This window comes from Branchiostoma floridae, chromosome 7 (assembly GCF_000003815.2).
Source record: "Branchiostoma floridae strain S238N-H82 chromosome 7, Bfl_VNyyK, whole genome shotgun sequence".
Taxonomy (NCBI): Eukaryota; Metazoa; Chordata; class Leptocardii; order Amphioxiformes; family Branchiostomatidae; genus Branchiostoma; species Branchiostoma floridae.
The window spans coordinates 14,036,829-14,056,111 of record NC_049985.1 but is presented as its reverse complement, the minus strand read 5'-3'; the positions used below and the strand labels follow the sequence as shown (position 1 = coordinate 14,056,111).

The 19,283-nt window shown below is 41.6% G+C and overlaps 5 protein-coding genes across 7 annotated transcripts in view; 2 read left to right on the top strand and 3 right to left on the bottom strand.

Annotated features, from left to right (window-relative positions):
- Positions 1-1,494: 1,494 nt before the first annotated feature.
- Positions 1,495-4,198, bottom strand: LOC118419786. Its single transcript, XM_035826382.1, has 3 exons — positions 3,743-4,198; positions 3,001-3,191; positions 1,495-2,753 (listed from the first exon to the last, which is right to left on the bottom strand). Exons 1-3 carry the CDS (start codon positions 3,840-3,842, stop codon positions 2,226-2,228), a joined length of 819 nt encoding a protein of 272 aa, XP_035682275.1. The 5' UTR covers positions 3,843-4,198; the 3' UTR covers positions 1,495-2,225.
- Positions 4,199-5,792: 1,594 nt separating this feature from the next.
- LOC118420290 lies at positions 5,793-8,297 on the bottom strand. The gene is made up of 3 exons (XM_035827023.1): positions 8,061-8,297; positions 7,525-7,703; positions 5,793-7,274 (listed from the first exon to the last, which is right to left on the bottom strand). Exons 1-3 carry the CDS (start codon positions 8,158-8,160, stop codon positions 6,678-6,680), a joined length of 876 nt encoding a protein of 291 aa, XP_035682916.1. The 5' UTR covers positions 8,161-8,297; the 3' UTR covers positions 5,793-6,677.
- A 269-nt stretch (positions 8,298-8,566) lies between these two features.
- Positions 8,567-10,230, top strand: LOC118420291 (kelch-like protein 21). Its single transcript, XM_035827024.1, has 2 exons — positions 8,567-8,953; positions 9,271-10,230. The coding sequence occupies exons 1-2, from the start codon at positions 8,679-8,681 to the stop codon at positions 9,674-9,676; spliced, it is 681 nt and encodes a 226-aa protein (XP_035682917.1). The 5' UTR covers positions 8,567-8,678; the 3' UTR covers positions 9,677-10,230.
- On the bottom strand, positions 9,979-17,714 carry LOC118420285 (protein SGT1 homolog). The gene is made up of 12 exons (XM_035827013.1): positions 17,628-17,714; positions 17,462-17,510; positions 17,203-17,293; positions 16,322-16,391; positions 15,854-15,924; positions 15,450-15,503; positions 15,176-15,219; positions 14,746-14,840; positions 14,292-14,388; positions 12,502-12,700; positions 11,479-11,675; positions 9,979-10,993 (listed from the first exon to the last, which is right to left on the bottom strand). Exons 1-12 carry the CDS (start codon positions 17,645-17,647, stop codon positions 10,886-10,888), a joined length of 1,095 nt encoding a protein of 364 aa, XP_035682906.1. The 5' UTR covers positions 17,648-17,714; the 3' UTR covers positions 9,979-10,885.
- Positions 17,679-19,283, top strand: part of LOC118420286 (nocturnin-like) — a 3,331-nt gene continuing 1,726 nt past the window's right edge. Inside the window, exons 1-2 of one of the 3 annotated variants that reach the window (XM_035827014.1) lie at positions 17,679-17,771; positions 18,662-18,923. In XM_035827014.1, the coding sequence (XP_035682907.1) occupies positions 18,668-18,923 (256 nt within the window). In that variant the 5' untranslated portion in view covers positions 17,679-17,771; positions 18,662-18,667. The other 2 variants (XM_035827015.1, XM_035827016.1) reach the window with 2 other exon arrangements.

Below are 19,283 nucleotides of genomic sequence, written 5' to 3'. Positions count from 1 at the left end.
CTATGTCTATTTCTACTTTAACTATTTGCATGACCTCTCTGCGTGCTGTTGGGGTTGATTATCCAACTTTTCGGTAAAAAAAACGGGTTTGAACTTAGAGCAAGAAGATTTAGACTTTTCTATCAAGACCTTGCTTATTTCAGAATAATATTGTGGACATTGACAGGTACAATGTACTTCATCTAGGTCACCTCTTCTCATATTACATATTGAGTATAGTTTTCAAACAGTACATGTGCTCCGATTCAAGATTATAAGAAGCTGGCCTGGGGTGTTCAGAAATACCGTGCTAGTAGCGTAGCACTACACGTACACCGGTCGCTTCAGGAAGTCTTCTAAGTTTAGCCGTACAAATATTGTCTTTGCGTCACTGTTACCCGCGTCTTGGAAACGCCGTAAATTGTTAAAACGATTGAGTCTATTATTGATCATGCAATGTAGTAGGCACGAGTCTTGTGGTAATGATTTCCTGGTTTCACATGGAGAGAAATTTCAGTCAAAATTTCATTCAAAGTCTCTCGTCTAGAAACCATTTCATAAAAATCATATACTGGTAGCATGATTTAAATACGCGTCACAAAGTATGAAAAATCCCGTTATGCTGTACAAACGTTATACAGTGCGTGTCTTTCACTGCTACATCACGAGCACAATGCCAACATATAATACAATGATTAATTCGTACCCCTTCCATTGTGAGAACATTGTGCGCCCCGCCCTAAGAACACACGTGCATTCTTCTCACCACAAAAGCACAAAGAGTTCAAGAAGACGAAAATAACGGGTTTTCCAAACTCTCCGCTTCCTTATTAAGAGCGTATTTGTGAGGGTGGAGAATTGTAGTGGAGTGTTTGCCGTTGAGCTGGTGTGTTTCCTTGTATAGGACAAGCTCTCCAGCCTTTGTGCTACTGTGTACGGGGAGGGGCAGCGACAGGGGAATAACAACTCCGACTACACTTCATGTGGGATTTAAAGGGCTCCAGCTTAAACACGTGTTCTACATTCTCACGTGTATTTTCTGTTGTCAAAGTTTTGTCCGTTGGGGGGGGGGGGGGCGGTGGGCAACGAACATTCACAAACGAGGTGGACTATATTCGATACTTGTCACTGAAAAGATAACACGATATCTTAATTTTCTCAGTAAAATCTTGTCGCCACATATTTTCCAAACATCAAATGCCTTTTATGTATGGAATCAACACAAATGCTTTCTACCGAGTGATTAACACATTCTGTTCCAGGTTTAATCGTTGAGAGAACAGCCTTTGTGTGGCGAATGTACCACAAATTAAGTGGGATTGTTCGTCAAGTGGCTTGTACACCGCGCCTCATTGAACCCTCTGTTTACTAGCTTCACGTGAACAAGGGAAGTTGTTTGTTAATCATCATCACAAGGAAGTGCGTAACATTGCAACACGTGGTTTTGTTAGTGTGTCTTTGTGTTGTTGTTGGTTTCGGGGTAACGCAATTTACAATTTGGTATTACTCATTGTTTCCAAAACTACTTCACTTCAAACTGGCTTCTACAAATGAAACATGAAAACGGCAGTCAGAGAAAGAGAAGAAGCCAATACGGTGGTTGCAATTAGACGTCTCTGCGATAAATAAAACCACTGGAAAGGCACCACATTCAACTAAACAACTTTATTGATGTCCACATTGTATTTGCCAAAACTGTACAGGCAAATGTTTTCCACTCAAACGACATATAGATTCAAACCTACATCTCTAAAATCCATCACAGTGCGCCCACAGACAGAAGGAGACAGTTTCACGTGTCTCAACACGGTTTCCATGATACTAGTAACATCTTTCCACGCCTGCACGTGATGACTGTCCATGGTGCTGATGGTATGTCCATCTCACTTTTTTATATACATGTAACGTTATACGCTGAGCAGTGGACACTGGTCTCCACACTAAAATCGCCACAGTATCTGAAACTATCTGAAGGCCCTTTGACATAACGGCTCAAAGAATCTATAACTCCCACAGTTTGTAATATTACTCGATGTTCCAGAGGCACAATTTCGATCTTCCCGAGGACCATCGCTAAGCGGTTTTGCGGCATCGACTTCTTCTGTACGCATTTCATGCGATGTGCTGCCTTTCTTTCATGGACGGTCGCTCTCGGACTGGAACTCTCCGAGTCCTGACTCGGCCCCGAACACGCCTTGTGCTGCCTCAGCTAGGTGAGAACAGTCTATCCTGGTGGACTAGTGTTTTCAGATACGTGGCCCGAACCCCTTTTTGCAACTTGACCTGTCTGAGGCGCCCCCATGTGGACTTCTTGAAAAATGCTCAGCAGCAGCCCTACGGCATGCTTGTGCAGAAACTCGAGCGGGGACCATCTTTATGCACCCCATGTACATTAGTAGGTAAAAGAGGATTCTTATCCAAATGTGGTCAGCAGAATGATGGTGCTGTGGCTGTTGCGAAGACTTGGAGCCGTACCTGATGTCTTTCTTCGGTAAAACTGTTAGCATGTCTCTAGCGGTCTTCAGTGCGCTACTGTCCTCAATATCATCAACTTGGGCGATAAGTTCATCTGCAGGATCTCTCCCCGTTTCAACTTGGCTGGCCTCACCTGTTGTTCCCGACTCAAGCCCTCCTTCTGAGGAAGAGGTGGCTTCAGTCCTTGTGAGAACTCCGGTTGGAGACTCACTGTCCAACACGGCCTGCTCCAGGCCCGTCTTTTCACTCGTGACATCATCTATGTCATCTGTTGTCTTCTTGGGTGGGTTCACAGTCGTCTGATAGTAGAAATGTCACAAAATTGACAAATGAAAAAAGGGTACAAAAATACTAAATATGAATGGTGGATGCGAACCAGTTTCGAGTTAGGATTCGAAATGTCGCTATTCTAGAACAAGTTGTGTTCTGTCAACTTCTCAAAACTACTATAATGCTAAGTTTCAATTACAAAATTTAATAACTTGAAAAAGGGAAATGTTTACCAACAGAAACGTTTTGTATGTTGAAAACCGAGTACAAGCTCACCTTGTAGAGACCTGCGGCGAAGAGGACCCCCGCTCCGATGGCTAACCCGGCCCCTGCCCAGTGTGCATGTCCGCCAGGAGACCCGAAGTTCGGGCTGAGACAGTTCATTTGTGACTGTGAGGTGACTTTACTACTGCTGGACTTGTCAGACTGGGTACGGGGTGCTGAGCGGTAGAAAGTCGAAGCCATCTCTGGATTGTCCAATGATAGAGGATGATGATTAGAAACATAGCTGTATATTTTGTCTCCTTAAGAAGAAGAAAAGGCACGACTCCGCACGAGCCACCTTCATGTGTAACTGGTAACTATTTGAAGTCTCGGGAAAGCAAAACAAGTATACACGTACATGTGGAAGAAATACAAAGTTCGCTGGAGTACCGTAGGAAAACGCCAGGTAAACCGTTTTCGAACTTGGTCTTCCCAAGGAGGTTAAAAAAATGTTTTTTAACCTCCTTTGCCTTCCTTTCCACAACCGCTACACACCTACCAAAAATCCCAAAGTTCCATTCACAATTTCTCGAGTTATATGCTGTTGCATGACCTACATATAGACCCATCATAACCGAAAACGTACGCTTCTTGGCGAATAGCAAGCATTAGTGATATTGAGGTAAATCATCGACATCCAGCAGCAGAATACATCAATTTTACTTGTGCTTTATACTAAAACAGCTTATTGGTTTACAAAACCGTCGACTATAGATAGCTAACGTAGTGTTGAAAAATACGTAGGCCAGTTTACCTGCGACTGATTTCGGATTCTTCCTTGCTAAAAGGCCAAGGCCAGTCCTGGGGCAGACGCGCGCTGTAACGGACAGCGCATACCTTATAGCGTTCATCATTCAATTATTCTCAAACTACACTTACTGATAGCAGTAAAAAATAACCGCGTTATTCTGAGCGAGCTTTGTGAATGAGAACAACAACAAAGAAGTTGTTACCTGGGTACAACAATCGTCGATTGTTCGACAATTTCCGGTTAGAATGTGAACTTCCGGCGTCCGCGAATCTTGTCTGGAGTACGTTCTAACTTCTAGAACATCGTCTACAGGTGGCTGTATATTGTTTTATTTTCGATAAAAGCACAAGCCTGTTATAGTAAAACAGTTCTTTTTTGGGGACAATACATGTGTAGTTTGAAAGAAAATTCTACCTTTGCATATTTTGTCAATATTACAAAATAATGTTCTAAAATGTATTTTATTTTGTGCAGAAACATCTGTGTTATAGAATTTGGCAACCATCTCAGCTTCCCTAATTTGTTAATAATCTCAGCTTCCCTAACGACAACCAACAGCAACCACCCTTTTAAACAATTAAACAATACAACATTTGGTGTGCAATTAAACTTGGTACTAAGATTTAAGATTTAAGACTATAAGAAGCTGGCAAATGTTCCTTTAATGAAACTGTGGCTTTCGGGGTTTTCAGAAAGATCGTACTAGTGGCAGCACATATACGTCGATCACGATACGTCAGGAAGTCTCCTAAGTTTAGCCAAACAAATATTGTCTTTGCGTCACTGAATATTATACCCGCGTCTTGGAAACATAGTAGAAAGAAACAATTGAGTAAGCATGTGACTTGTGGTAGTAACTTCGGGGTTTCAATTGCAAATTTATTTGAAAATTTTTCCTCTAGAAATTGTTTCATAAAAGGATGTACTTGTGGCATGATTCAAATACGCATAACACAGTATGAAAATCCCGTTATGCCTTACAAATGTTATTCAGTGCGTGCCTTTCACTGCTACATCACGAGCACAATGCCAACATACAATACAATGATTAATTCGTACCCCTTCCATTGTGAGAACATTGTGCGCCCCACCCTAAGAACACACGTGCATTCTTCTCACCACAAAAGCACAAAGAGTTCAAGAAGACGAAAATAACGGGGTTTCCAAACTCATCCCTCCGCTTCCTTATTAAGAGCGTATTTGTGAGGGAGGAGAATTGTAGTGGAGTGTTTGCCGTTGAGCTGGTGTGTTTCCTTGTATAGGACAAGCTCTCCAGCCTTTGTGCTACTGTGTACGGGGAGGGGCAGCGGCAGGGGAATAACAACTCCGACTACACTTCATGTGGGATTTAAAGGGCTCCAGCTTAAACACGTGTACTACATTCCCACGTGTACTTTCTGTTGTGAATGTTTTGTCCTTTGGGGGGGGGGGGGGGGGGTAAACACTTGATGATTTAGATGTTTTTCTGTATAGTACCTCACAAACAACCTGGACTATATCCTGTTCTTGTCACCGAAAAGATGACCCAATATCTTTATCTTAAAGAGATTGGAACTTTATGTAAATCTACATCTGTGAAATCTTGTCAGCACTTCTTTTATTCCAAACGTAAAATGCCTTTACCGTACGGAAACGACACAAATGACATTTACCGACAGTGCGTTGTACTTTATCTTGGTTCTGTAATTAAAGCATTCTGTTCCAGGTTTAATCGGTAAGAGAACAGCCAGTCAGGATTGTACCACAAATCAAGTGCGATTGTTCGTCAAGTGCCTTGTACACCGCGCCTAATTGAACCCTCTGTTAACTGGCTTCACACGGGCAAGGAACATCATTTGTTAGTAATCACCGCAAGGAAATGCGTAACACGTGGTTCTGTCAGTATGTCTTTGATGTAACCGTGAAAAGAAGAAACGTATACGTCACCCCAACATAACAATTTACAATTTTGCATTACTCATTGTTTCCAAAACTGCGATACTTTAAAGGTGCATTCCACTCCAGAAGTGAGTGTTATTTTCTGATAGATGATATTTTTGGGAATATAATGCACCCGACTTTAGTTACCTCATTTGTCTTTGCGACAACATTCTTTTCTAAATTAAAGCACCCCCATACGGACCCGGTTCTAATGTACTGCGCCGTATTATCGCTAAATGGTAGTCGGAATAAGCTTGACAAACCCGTCAAGTGACTATCACACATTTAGGAAGATATAAAAAAGGTTGAAGACTATCCCATCTTGGGATGGGGAAATTTGGCATGGCTTCCAAATATGAAACCAGAAAACGGAGTAGAATTGAACGCTTCTGTGAGGAATAAAACAACTGGAAAGGTACCGCATACAACGAGACATCTTTAATGACATCCAAACGTACAGAGGTTTTACAGAACAAAACTCTTTCGAGAGCCAATGTAACATCAATATTGTATGACTCCATGTGGTGGCTGGCCATGGTGCTGATGCCTTGTCAATCTAACCCGCTATTCACACCTTTAGATGCTGCACAGTTATCGTTAAACCGTCGAGTAAAACTACATAAATACATAGGATACCCGGGATAAAGCCATAATGTAAACTATCGCAGACTTCAATATGGGGCTGACTGGCTGCGGTGCTGTTCATATCGGCTCACTAAATTCGCCACAGTCTCTGAAGAGGCGTTCGGCATAACGGTTCGCAGAAGTTCGATGTGATTATCAGCTGCCTCAAGGTTGACTGTGCACTGTTCGTAACTGTTCCAGAGGTCGGACACTTCGCCATGGCTTCCACTTAACACTAAGCATTTTCCATGCAATGCGGTCTCTTTCTTCCATCGGAAGATCGCGCTCGGACTGTAACTGACAGATCTCCGTGTCCTGGCTACTTGTCGGTCCCGAACACGTCTTATGCTGCCGCAGGTGAAACACGCCCTCAGATCTTAGATCTCACAGGTGTTCATGTCCATGGCCTCTGTCTGCGAGTTGATCCGCGTGAGGCGCCCCCTTGCGGGCTTCTGCTGCCAAAACGCTCAGCAGCCGTCCTACCATAGGTGCTTGCTGCTTGTGCCGAATATCGTGCAGGGAGGATTTTTACGTAACCCATGTAAATTAGAAGATACATTAAGAAGCGGATCCAAATGTGGTCGCCATGGAGCTGTAGTTGTGGCTGTTGCGGAGGCTTTGCAGGGTACAAGCGGTCGTTCTTCGGGAGTGCTGCCAGGATGGCATGAGAGGTCATTGATGAGAGATTACTGTCGTCAGCACATTGATCTTCCTGTGATGATCTGTCAACTTCGCCAACCTTTGTGGGAACCTCGTTCTCCGCATCCTTCTCAGTTTCCTCTGCAGGATCCTTCCTATTGTTAACTTTCACGTCCGCCTCAACTGTTGTTCCCGACTGCAGTCCCGCTGCTGAAGAAGAGGTAGCGCCTGCCCTTGTGAGTACTCCGACTGGAGACTTGTCCACCGTGACAACCTGATTCAGGCCTGTCTTTTCAACCGCGTCTCCATCGTCAACGGGCTCTTTCGTGGGGGACTTGTTGTGAAGTGTCGTCTGATGATAAAAATGTCACAGAAATCGCCATGTTGATAGAATGTTTTTAAATCAATCAATCAAAATACAAAGTATAAATGAAAAATCATTTTCATGTTAGCGTCGGAAATGTCGCTTTTCTAGAACAAGTTGCGTTCTGTCTACTTTGTGAAATTAGTAATGCTACTTTTCAAGATTGCTAAAACACACTATGTGATGAATAGAAAAGGAGAAGGTAGGTAACAGTAACGTTTGGTATTGAAAAGCTCACCTTGTAAAGACCTGCGCCGAAGAGGACGCCCGCTCCGACCGCCAGTCCAGCTCCGGTCCAGCCCGCATGTTTAGAACCAGTGCCAGCGTACCGGAAGTCGGGTTTCAGGCAGTTCTTAATGCTGTTTTCGTCAGGACGGGTACGGAGCGGCGTGGTGTACGCCGCGGACATGTATAGTTCTGGATTGTCCAACAATAGATGATGATAATTAATGACATAATTGTATCCTTTATTAAACTGAGGCTTTATCTCCTGTTAGAAGAAAAAAGGGTACATGTATGAGCCACCTTTCAATGATTTGGAACTAGTATCCGTTTGTGGCGTCGAGAAATCAAGCACAAGATCCAAATAAAACAAACCAACAAACATCTATAAACAACCATTAGTGATACCGAGTTAAATCATCTACTAGTATATGTACTACCAGCAGCAAAATACATCACTTGCGATTGTGGTGTGTACAGAAGACTTGTGCATTACAGATCACCGATTTTATATAACCAAACTAGAGTTGAAATATACGTAGCTTAATTTACCTGTTACAGGTGTTGCGTTCTTCCTTGATAGAATACCGAGGCCAGTCCTGGGGCAGACGCGCGATGTAACAGACAGCGCCGTTCTGAAGGCGTTCATCATTAGATTAACTCGAGGTTGAATAACAATCAATTAATTGAATTATTCACAAAGCACACTCTTGCTGACATCAGCCAAAATAACCGCGTGGTTGTCAGCGATGAAGACTTTGTAACTGACAACAACAAAGAAGTTGTTACCTGGGTACAACAATCGTCGATTGTTCGACAATTTCCGGTTAGAATGTGAACTTCCGGCGTCCACGAATCTTGTTTGAATTACGTTCTTGAATATCGTCTTTAGAAGGGCGCGATTGTATATAGTTTCATTTTCGATAAAAGCACAAGCCGTCTATTGTAAAATTGTTTTCATGTGGGACAATAGATTGAAAGAAAATTCTACCTTGAACATACTTGAGTGGTCAATAATGACAAAATAATGTTCTAGAACTTATTTCATTCTCAAATATTTTGTGTTCTAGAATTTGGCAACAATCACAGCTTCCCTACAGATAAATAACAGAACCCGTCCCTCTAAACACTACAACCTTCGGTACACAATTAGAAGACAATTTAGGAAACATGGACGATATGTCCACAAACTCGACATGTGTGTCTACCTCAGTCACAGCTAGTCACAACAGCGTGAATGGAGAGATGTCTGTTTCTTCCGGTAGAGGACACAGGGTCACATACCGGGACAGCGTCAGAGACGAGGGGGAGCAGGAAGAGCAAGATGCGAACCAATCAGAGGAGAGGAGGTCTGTTGTAGATGATGTATTGTTGGTGGTAGGAGTACGCAAGGTGGAACTGCGCTGTAGCTGGTATGTTCTGGCAGAAGCAAGTCGGTACTTCAGGTAAGGAAAGTGTTCTTTTCCAACAATATCTTTACGACGTTCTATAGTACAGGATATTTCACCGCAAATACGTTTCACCGTCAAACAATTCACCGTTAGCTCCTGATGGTCTCCAAATCTAAGTTTTTACACATTTTTGTTTCTAGCTAACTTTCTATTGTTATGGTTATGATACAGTAAAGAGTTAAAATGTTGAGGTTAGGGTTAGACGTCCTCTTGGTTTCACAGTGCCTTGCAGATGACGCGTCTTATAGGAGAAACGTCTGGAAATTTTTCTATCACCTGAAGCATACCGACATGTACTCGGCATTCCCCAGGGACATGTTTTCGGGCAGTGACTGGAAGGAGAGCAGGGAGAAAACAGCTGTGATCCCTGACGTGGAACATGACGTCATGACGCTGGTCCTGAAAGCGGCCTACGGGATGAGGATAGAGGAACGAGAGCTCCGGGGGAGGTTGGCGGGCCGACCACGCCCCTATAGTCTCGTTCCCTCCTTGTTGATAGCTGCGGACAGGTTTCAGTTCACTGAGCTGAAGGAAGCATGTGAGCGGCGACTTATTGCCGAACTGGACGAACTCAACTGTGTCCCTCTCTGGCATCTCGCCAGGCGGTTCTCTGCAACATGGCTGGAAAGCAAGGCCCTGTCCCTGATATCACGAGAAACTCTTAAATCTAACGAGCTACGAATTTCGGCTATGTTACGATCCATTCGAGCCCGATGACACTTTCACATGAAATGATGATTCCGTCTAAATGACTCTAAAAATGTTAACTTAGACGGACAGATATAATATCTGTTGACAACTGTCTTGTATACAAAGTCGTTGAGTTTCTGAAGCATTAACAAGATTCCATACTTTATTTGATGATCCATGTTTCCATTGACAGCTCATCACAATCTCAACAATATCTTTCTCTCACGTATAATAATCACACAGAGTACATATCTATTCTTTGCTGTAGCTCTAGTAATTCTTGTGAAAACAACAACATGAGGGAACAAACAAACAGAAACAACAGTGTGTCAAGTGTATTCTGTATTCTTTCAAGATGCAGAGATACATCAGTATGTACAGATGACCAAAAAATTCATCATTATGAAGTGAGGACAATCACAATGAACATAGGATAGCAAGTAATTATGCTTTCCCTTTAAAGCTTGTACAAATGTACTTGAAAAATACATGTGCAAACAAAACATGTGCCCACATGGGGAAAAGCAGTGCTTGATGTTTTCAGGCTTTCAAAGACATGATACCATACTATTATCTTTCCTTGGAGTTGGACAATGTAGAAGAAGAATATTTCCCAAAAGGTCTCTAAATGAATCATATCTTTGCAACCTATTACCATGACCATAACATTGTGCTCTGAGCAGACATATTATTAAATATGGCACTGCTTCAATCTTTGATAGCCATCATCCTGATTCCATTCTGTAAGGATTGTTCGAGGTCTCTCCTATATTCCTTCTAATAACAATGCAACCATTTTGAATACATTATACTCTATTAGAGTACGTGTATGTGTAGTTTTAGTGTTGATTTGCACATGCTGGTATTCAGGATGTAGACAATATCATTTTCCCTCGTTTTGTCAGAAAAAAATAATCAGTACATGTACAATGTGTAACAATGTCTACGTAGCAACACAAATAAATGCAAAGGAATCATACATAAGTCATAACTATCTCAATGCTTTATAAAAGTCAGTCTTACAGAATTTCAAGCAATGACAAGACAGCAGAAATGATTTTTTACCTACCCGGCCCAACACACTTTCAAAGCTGTTGATGAATTTAAAGCCTGCACAATCAGCAGCTGAAATAACACTACTGATTGGCAAAAAATGAATGAATGTATGTAGATTGGAACAATCATATGTAGCAGAGTCCTTTTGACAGAAGAACAGACAGATGGGGAGGGGGGCTCTCATATCTCCCACTTCTTGAACTCCATCCCATCTGGTGGCTTCATGTCCACCTTTTTCTTGCCGATGTCCTTCCAGTTGGTGCTGAGGACTGTACCACCTGACTCCACCTAGGGGGGGACACAGCAAAATTGTTCCCAGTTACTTTCATCTTCAGGCATATATTGAGTTTTTGCAATTTACAACTGGCATATATGCAAAATAACTCTTCTCATACCTTACAAGGAAAGTGGTTGCATTTTTATTACTTAACCATGATACAGTACAGTACATACATACATAACGCTAGTTCACCTTTTGTGTGTTTTTAAAACACAGGATTTAGGGATATCAAGATAGTGGTTTGTGGTTTCAAATCAAAATTTTTTTCAAATTATGTGGTTTGAAAACGTTGTCTGTCAACCTGATATCCTAAATACGCTGTCTTTAAAAGCAACGGACATAGGTTCCCTGGTCTGCCAATAAAAGCAAACTAGGGTTACATTCTAAATCTATTTTTTTTAAAATGAGGGCCAACTAACTTTTGAGCGCAGCATGGTTAAGTGAACAACCAGGCACTGTTATAAAGGTCCAATACATGATGAAGAATACTTACGAATGACTTGTTCATTGCTTTCCTGACTTCCTCGTTGCCGTCGGAATAGATCTGTTGGAAGAATGAGTTGAGGGCAGCGTCTCCGTCAGATTTCTCCTCTTTCTCCTCCTTGTTCACATCTGCCACGATCTTGTTCCAGTCTCGCTTGCAATGGCTGGAGGATGGGTACTGTGTCACACCACTGGCTCCCTTGTTACCTGTCCAAAAATACAACTCTTGTATACACTGCTGCTTATGTATATGTCACAGTAGAGATCCCAATCCACGATTGTACTAGGACAGATCCCGATCGCAGTTTGTTTCCTATATCTTAGCATTATTTGAGTTTGGATCAGAGTTGGTCCTAGGACAGATCCTGATCACAATCTGTACTAGTAGAATCGCTGATTGTCCTAGGACAGATCCCGATCGCAGCCTGTCCTAGGACCAACTCCGATCGCGATCTGTCCTAGGACAATCTCTCTACTGTGACTTATAGACCCTAACATGGATCGAATACAAGTATAAGACCAAGGGCTAGAATTGACATGGATCAACCACATTTTCCAAAGTAAATACCAAGCTGACTGAAAAGACATACACAATTCAAGTACAGCATACAATCGCAACATGGATTTTTTTATGTCATCTTTGTATACTTAAGTAAATATCTTTGTACAGTCAAAAACACTGCCGATTACGGCCATGCGGACCGCATTCGGCCATATATCGCGGTCGTATCGTCACCCTACGCCGGATTTAAAACCTCTTTAATTTCTTTTCAAAACAAAACTTCGTAAACTGGTGCTACCCATACCCGCTGGCAAACGAGGTCATATAAGGTCAACAGACGACACCAATATTACGGAGGTAAATTGTGGTAAAGTTACGTTCTAATACACTATCGCTTATCGCCATTCTAACCCTGATGATGGTGTCTGATAGACACCGAAACGTTGGAAGCAAGTACTCCATGGTTGTGCCTAAAGATCCTTACTGTATGAACCAATAACACAGTAACACCTAAGTAAGGTTTAATCTTACCTGATGTCCACTGTGCGTACTGATACGGCCTCCCATCCCCCTCCAGACACTGCCACCTGATGCCTTCAGACTTCTTCATCTTCATCTCCACCTTGGTACTGAGGACCTTGGTGATACACTTCTCCTTAACAATAGGGTGGGCCAGCTCCAGGTCTAACACATAGTCTGTCCCACTGGGTTGTTTAAACACAGCACTCAGCTATATGTCAAAGAAAGACACATTGTTACATATTTATGTCTGATGATTAATGCTTTAGCTTCTAACTTCCATACATTAAGACTAGCAAAAGTACAAATGTTTTTTCTGGAGCATTACAACATCATAACCAGTTTGTTTACAGCCTGTTAAAAGTGTTTCACTTACATACATATTATATGCAGTGCAGTCTAGATAAATGCAAAGTACAGATATAAACTTGAGGGTCATGGTGACCAAATGAACAGATTTATTTTAACACACCCCAGTGTTTCCGCCAGAGGGGCGTCCACCCGTCCAACAACGGTCTCATTTCGTTTTGGACGGCTTGAACACAAACAGAGGCCGTCCTCATAAAAAAATTGCGACCCACATTTTGCCGAGAAATCTGTACAAAGTCGATAAATGTAAACCGCAGTTTTGTGTTTTGTATCGAAGCTAGAGGCTTAGGGGACGCCGTCCACAGTCAGAAAGCCGCTCACTGTTTGTTTTGCTATTGTTATGATTGTTGACAATGTGTGTCGGCGGCCTTTCGCATATGATAATCTCATTAAAACCCGTTTTTCAAGGTCTCAGTTATGCGCTGCCACATTTCAAAAACTTGGCGGTAGGACCCGATCTCGCTATAAGTATAACACTACAAACTAAACTTTGTTATTGGGAGAAATAAGACAACACACTAACTTTGTCAAGATTAACAATTTTAGTCTCTGTTTTCATCGTCAATCATCGTAAACAAAACAAAACACGATGAACAGAAACATGTGTCCACTGGGTACATGGCACGGGAAATCGCCGACCTCGTTCAAGTTCGTTATCGGCAACACAGCGGAAAAATAAAGTGTTCACATAAGAGGTGCTGGACGTAAAAAACATCAAGTATAACTTTGGTTCCTTTTGATATGAGTTTTGAGCCCGCAAAATCTCCGAAAACGGCAGAAATTTTCGGGATAAATACGCTCTAAAATGGCGCTCGAGAGCTTGTTGTTTATCCTGGCCAATCACAGCGCTAGCTCCCCGTGACGTCGCTAGCTTTCCCAGATCTCGCGAGAAGTCACCACGTGTGTTTGCGGGATTTCGGCCGCCATTACGCCCATTGCCGCTGTTTTGAGCGCCTGTTTTTCGTCATTTCTGAACGCAAATTTCTCGATCTATGGAAGGTTTTAGATAATTTATAAGTATACCACAACATAAAATACAATTTATACAAATGCTATTTCTTTTTGGAAAGTCCAAGAACCGTTTCTGGAACTTTTTAAAAGTAGTAGTACCCGTTCGGTGCGGCATACCGGTACGCAGCACAAATCAAAACATCCTTGTTGTTACGGCACTGAACTTTAATCGGACGTTAGTTTTTTTTGTTTTTTCTTTCCACAGTTAACAGTTAACTTTAATTTTCGCGGTTTTACAATTCAATTCAATTTTCGCGGTTTTGCAATTAAATTTAATTTTCGCGGTTTTCGCGCCCCAAGGTGGACGGCCTCCCAGCTGAGGTCTGGCGGAAACACTGACACACCCTATGATTACTGGAATATTAATGTGAGTTATATGAATATTAATTGTTATCTAAGTAAAAAAGACTTGTCACAAGTACCGTGGTGGCATCATAGTCGACTTGTACATCTTCTTTCTTCAGCCCTTTGATCATGACCGTGACGATGACGTGGGTCTCTGTCTGGTACCAGTCATGTCTGCAACAAAGAAAACAGGAAGCTTTAGCTGCGACAACATGAGCATATGTGGTCTCAAAACTGCCACCTGGCAGCCAACTCCAGAACTACACCCTGAGCATCAGATTCAAATATGTTTGCATTCTAACTATTTGTTTCCAGGTTATTCCTGCTGTTGTATAACAGGACTAAGCCAATGACAATTCCCCTCAGCGAATGAGAAGCCCTGAATATATGTGGATATATGCACATAGTGTGGGACTAGAGACTAGAAATCCCCTTAGTGGGCGGGACTGTGCTATATACAGTTCAACTGGCCGCACCCATGTCCCATGGGGTAACTCTTACAATACAGACAATACAAATGATTGACAGCACCTCTTTGAGACAGGGGGCGGGGCTGCAGCTTGTGGCTGGGGTTGATTGACAGGCTGGGGGGAGGGGCTACTGTCTCCTGCTGCTCCAAGCAGGGGCTGTGAAAAAATAACAAACAAGTGATCAGGATAGTTTCATCAGGTTGGTAAAATATTAAATCAATGCAACATACATTTGTAGTTTGTAGTTTTTTGACACAAAGCAGAGTCATATTGGCAAATGCATCAGTAGGAAGATCACTTTGGCCTTTGGCAGAGAAAAAATATGGTTAAAAAAAATATATGTTTAAATTGAATAGGACTCTTTCACATTTCAAGGTCTGAAATGGTGTGCCATTAGCATTGCCAGGTTGGTACAAATGTATCTGATAAATGTTTAAGAAAACAGTTATCATACATGACAGATACGAGGAATATTTTTCAGTTTGTGATACCTTGCCATCTTCAGCCACTGTTCCTGATTCCTCCTTCTCTTCCACTGTAACAAACACAACAGTTTCAGGTCTAGATTTATCAAATGAAAATTTTCACGTGCACAAACATCCCCATACACTGCCAATGTCTTACTATTCAAACCGATTCAACCCTAAGGACACAAATGTACTATGCAAATCTTATTTGAATCTGTTACAAACGAACTTATCATTTCAAAAATCTGCAAAACAAGTGTATTATAATGTTGGCTAACAGACAAAGCTTGCCACTCACAGTTCAAGTTTGCATCACATTTCCTGATCCATCTTGCAAAGAGTGGCTCAGAACCTGCAAAATAATGCATTCATGATTATGACCACAAAAAAAAAAAAAAAAAACGCACATAAAAAATATCTACTTTAAATTAAAAGCAACTTTGCAGCATGAACAATCAGATGTATCAATATTACTAAACTATCTATCTTACTTTAGAACACCACTTCATTGCATTAAGGTGGTTCATCACTTATAAACCCCTGCCTCCCATCCTAACTAGGGTAGTACAATGTGATGACAAATGAGCTATCCAAATAAGCGGATTCCACTGTACCAGTGATGATAATGCCTAAAAATGGTAATATCTCGCTCAGTAAATGTAAAATAATGAATATATATATATAGAGTCTAAAGATACCTACTGTCTAACTCTTGACCTTTCACAAATGATTCTCTTGCTGACTCAAACTCATCCAGATGGAAACTGGCAACCCTGTGAGGAACAACAACAACAAGAGTCAGATATTTGTTTCTTCAAATTTCTAATGTATAAATGTGACTAATAACTAAGTGATATCACTTAATATTGTAATCATAATCATCTGGTGTATTTTGCCAGCCAGTAGGTAGTAGGTACCCAGTGTTTTGAGTAATGAGGCTGTTTAACATGGTTGAGGCACCTCCTCGAGTACGGGACCCCCGTTTTACGTCCCTCCCGGAAGACGACTTCGTGGAATGACCATGCTTGGTCCGGCTACAGCAATACGGTCGTCCTTGGGTGGTCCCCCATCCAAGAACTGTCCGGACCGTGCGTTGCTTAACTTCCGAGATCGAGGGATCAGGTGCACCAACGCGCCACGCGGCCGTAGCTAATAGATTAAACAACTAACCCTTTTCTGAGGTGAGCCTTTGAGCTGTTGGGATCTAGCTCCACTGCCTTTGTAGCATCTGCCACAGCATCTACATGTAGTCAGTAACACAAGACATTCAATTTCAGCATGATATGACATATATTTTACAATCATCATTTGGATAAGCCGTCTTCAAAAACCCCTAAGTACTCCACAACGCAAAAATTTTTCACTGTCAAACAACTGAGTCGCCATATTGAATAGTGTTTGGAGTCTTTACTGCTCCCGGTAATTTCCTGAAGCGCCATCGGTAATTTTCGGTAAAATTTAGGTCACGAATGGGACGCTCTGAATCGTTACCGACGGGCACCAAACATCTCCAAACGGTATTTCATATGGAGAGGAAATATTTGCAAAAGGTCACATTTTGGAGTGCTTTAATATGGGTTTTTGAAGACGACTGATCCATCGGCACACTATGTAAGACTTCAGCAAAGACAGGGACTTTCACCCACACATGCATGGTAACTAGTGTGAGAAGGCTTATACAAAAACCTTGTATCACCAATGAAACTTTTTATAGGTAGACTAGATGTGGTAGATAGAATCAGAAAATTATGTCCACACAAACAGATCCACCAGGGCTAGGAGGCCATTAGCCACGACTTTTTGAGCTATACTTTATCCCTACATTGTCATGGTGCTTGGCATATTACAGGACCCAATTTTTGTTCGTCCGGCTTTTTGCGGAACATGCATGAATATGTATACAGCATGATGAACACATAAACTGTTTACAAGTCAGGGGCTTTCACCTCTGACCTGCACATGCGCAGTTGGACCCATGAGTGCCACACAGTGAGCTTGAGGGATGGTACATTTTTGTACAAAGGATGGATGAGACTTTGTGACATACATACCCATGTACTGCTCCAACTTGATATACGTCTGAGCCCGTTTTGTGAAGAATTCTGACTTCTCTCCATCCAGCTCAATTGCTTTGGTGTATAACTGTCACCAAAGGGGAAGTAAAATTAATCAATGTACGACATTTATCTTTTATATGTTGCACGCAGTGCTAAATTATACCTGCATCATCATCATCGGCAGCATGTAATTCTTAATTTTTTTTTAGTTGACTATTTTGAGAAAAAAAGTTCACAGAAATTTTCAGCTTACCTCTAATGCTTTCTCATAGTTCTCATCGACGAACGCTTCATTCGCCTGGCTGAAAAAGAAGTACAAAAAACTCTAACATTATCTACATAACATGGACCAAAGTGAAAAGACTATAAATCACCAATAAAGTCATTTAAATCATTACAAAATCAAGGTAAACACATACCCAAACATTTCAGTCGCCATCTTTCTAGAGTTTTCTTTCCGCGCGCAAAGTACTGTGGGTATTTCTTGACCTCTGACCTCCAGCAATCCTTGGACTACGCAAGGAAAAACTTGAAGACAGAGACATTCTCCTTCTCCTGTTTTGGTATTAAGTGTAGACGTCGGTAAAAATCCGGATAAATCTTAATGTCATGGTGACGAAAAAAATCGAGTAGCTCGAGGGCAAATCTGTCGTGACGTCATGATTACGTCATCTGACAGGAAATCCCCACATTTTCGCGCCAACCAAATGAGTTGCCGAGTAACGTGCTGCTTAATCATTCCTTAACCGATATGTTTATGTATTTATATGTCTTTGGCTGCTATATATAGTATACTAGAGCCTAACTTCCTCACGGAGAGCACGTACACTCGCTACAGGTACCAATACGTTTCTCTTTTGATATCACCAGCGTTGGTGCATTGTTTATACAGCTGATTACCTAAACCATTTGATGTCCCGGATCCCGTTGCATAAGGATTCAGGATTCTCTTTCATAACTGAGTAAAAATTAGAGTACAGAAGCGTTCTTTCTGAACACGACAATCAGCAAGGTTTGTACTACATGGTCCGACAATATCTCATTTTGGTTGTTGGTCAGCTTTGATAGTTGACTGTGTGTGACTTTGTTGTTAGACTTAGAGATAATCATAATGTTGCTTAACTCAATAACTATGATATCAAGTGTATATATATATGTATAGCTTAAGGTTTTCTGAACTGCTGGTTTTCTGAACTGTGCTTCCCATATACTGTAAATGCAGAAATGTTCGCGGTGGATTAATGTTCGCGGTTTTCGTGGTGCACTTCACCGCGAACTTAAAACCACCGCGGACATTTTTCTATCACGGTATTAGACTGCAGTCTATGGTGTTACCGCAAACTTAAAGCCACCGCAAAAAGTCCATTTTTCCGCTACCGCGAAATTAGATCCACGCATTTACAGTATGTTTGTGCCTCTGTAACTATTCAACTTCCTCTTTTTTCGTTTCCAGAATCGGATGGCAAATTCTATGGAGATCTTGAGTCAAACACATCAACCGTTGCTTCCGCACACTGTCTCCACTCCTCAACATCCTGTTGTCATGGCAACATCATCTTTAACATCCAAGGACAAGCTTCTGGAGTCTTGTGAGAAGGCTCTGAAGGACCAGCCTCCTTTGCTGAAGAGGTCGTTTGTTTCTATTGCAGGAGGGGAGGGGGAAGTGAGAGAAGGAAATGTTTTTCGCGTGATGCAATGGAACATCTTGGCACAAGGTAATATATTGTAACATTTGTTAACTTGTCCATTACTTTACACTGAATAAAATAACTAGAATATTCCAAGCATTATTTTAATGCAAGATTGAAACAAATTAACAAACTGGTATGACATTTCAGATTGACACTGTCCCTATTCTAGCGTTGTATAGAAAATGATTAATATGAAGGGTTGAAATGTTTTTTACAAGCAATCATTGCATTATGTGTCATTATTGGCGATTTTAATACTCTTAAATTTGATTCACTTGAGACATGTTCATACAGCTATATTTGGAAAAAAAAAGGTGTTGTTTACGTGGAAATGTTAATCATAGGGCATAGTCGGGTATTGTCACAGTTCCGGGACAATATTCA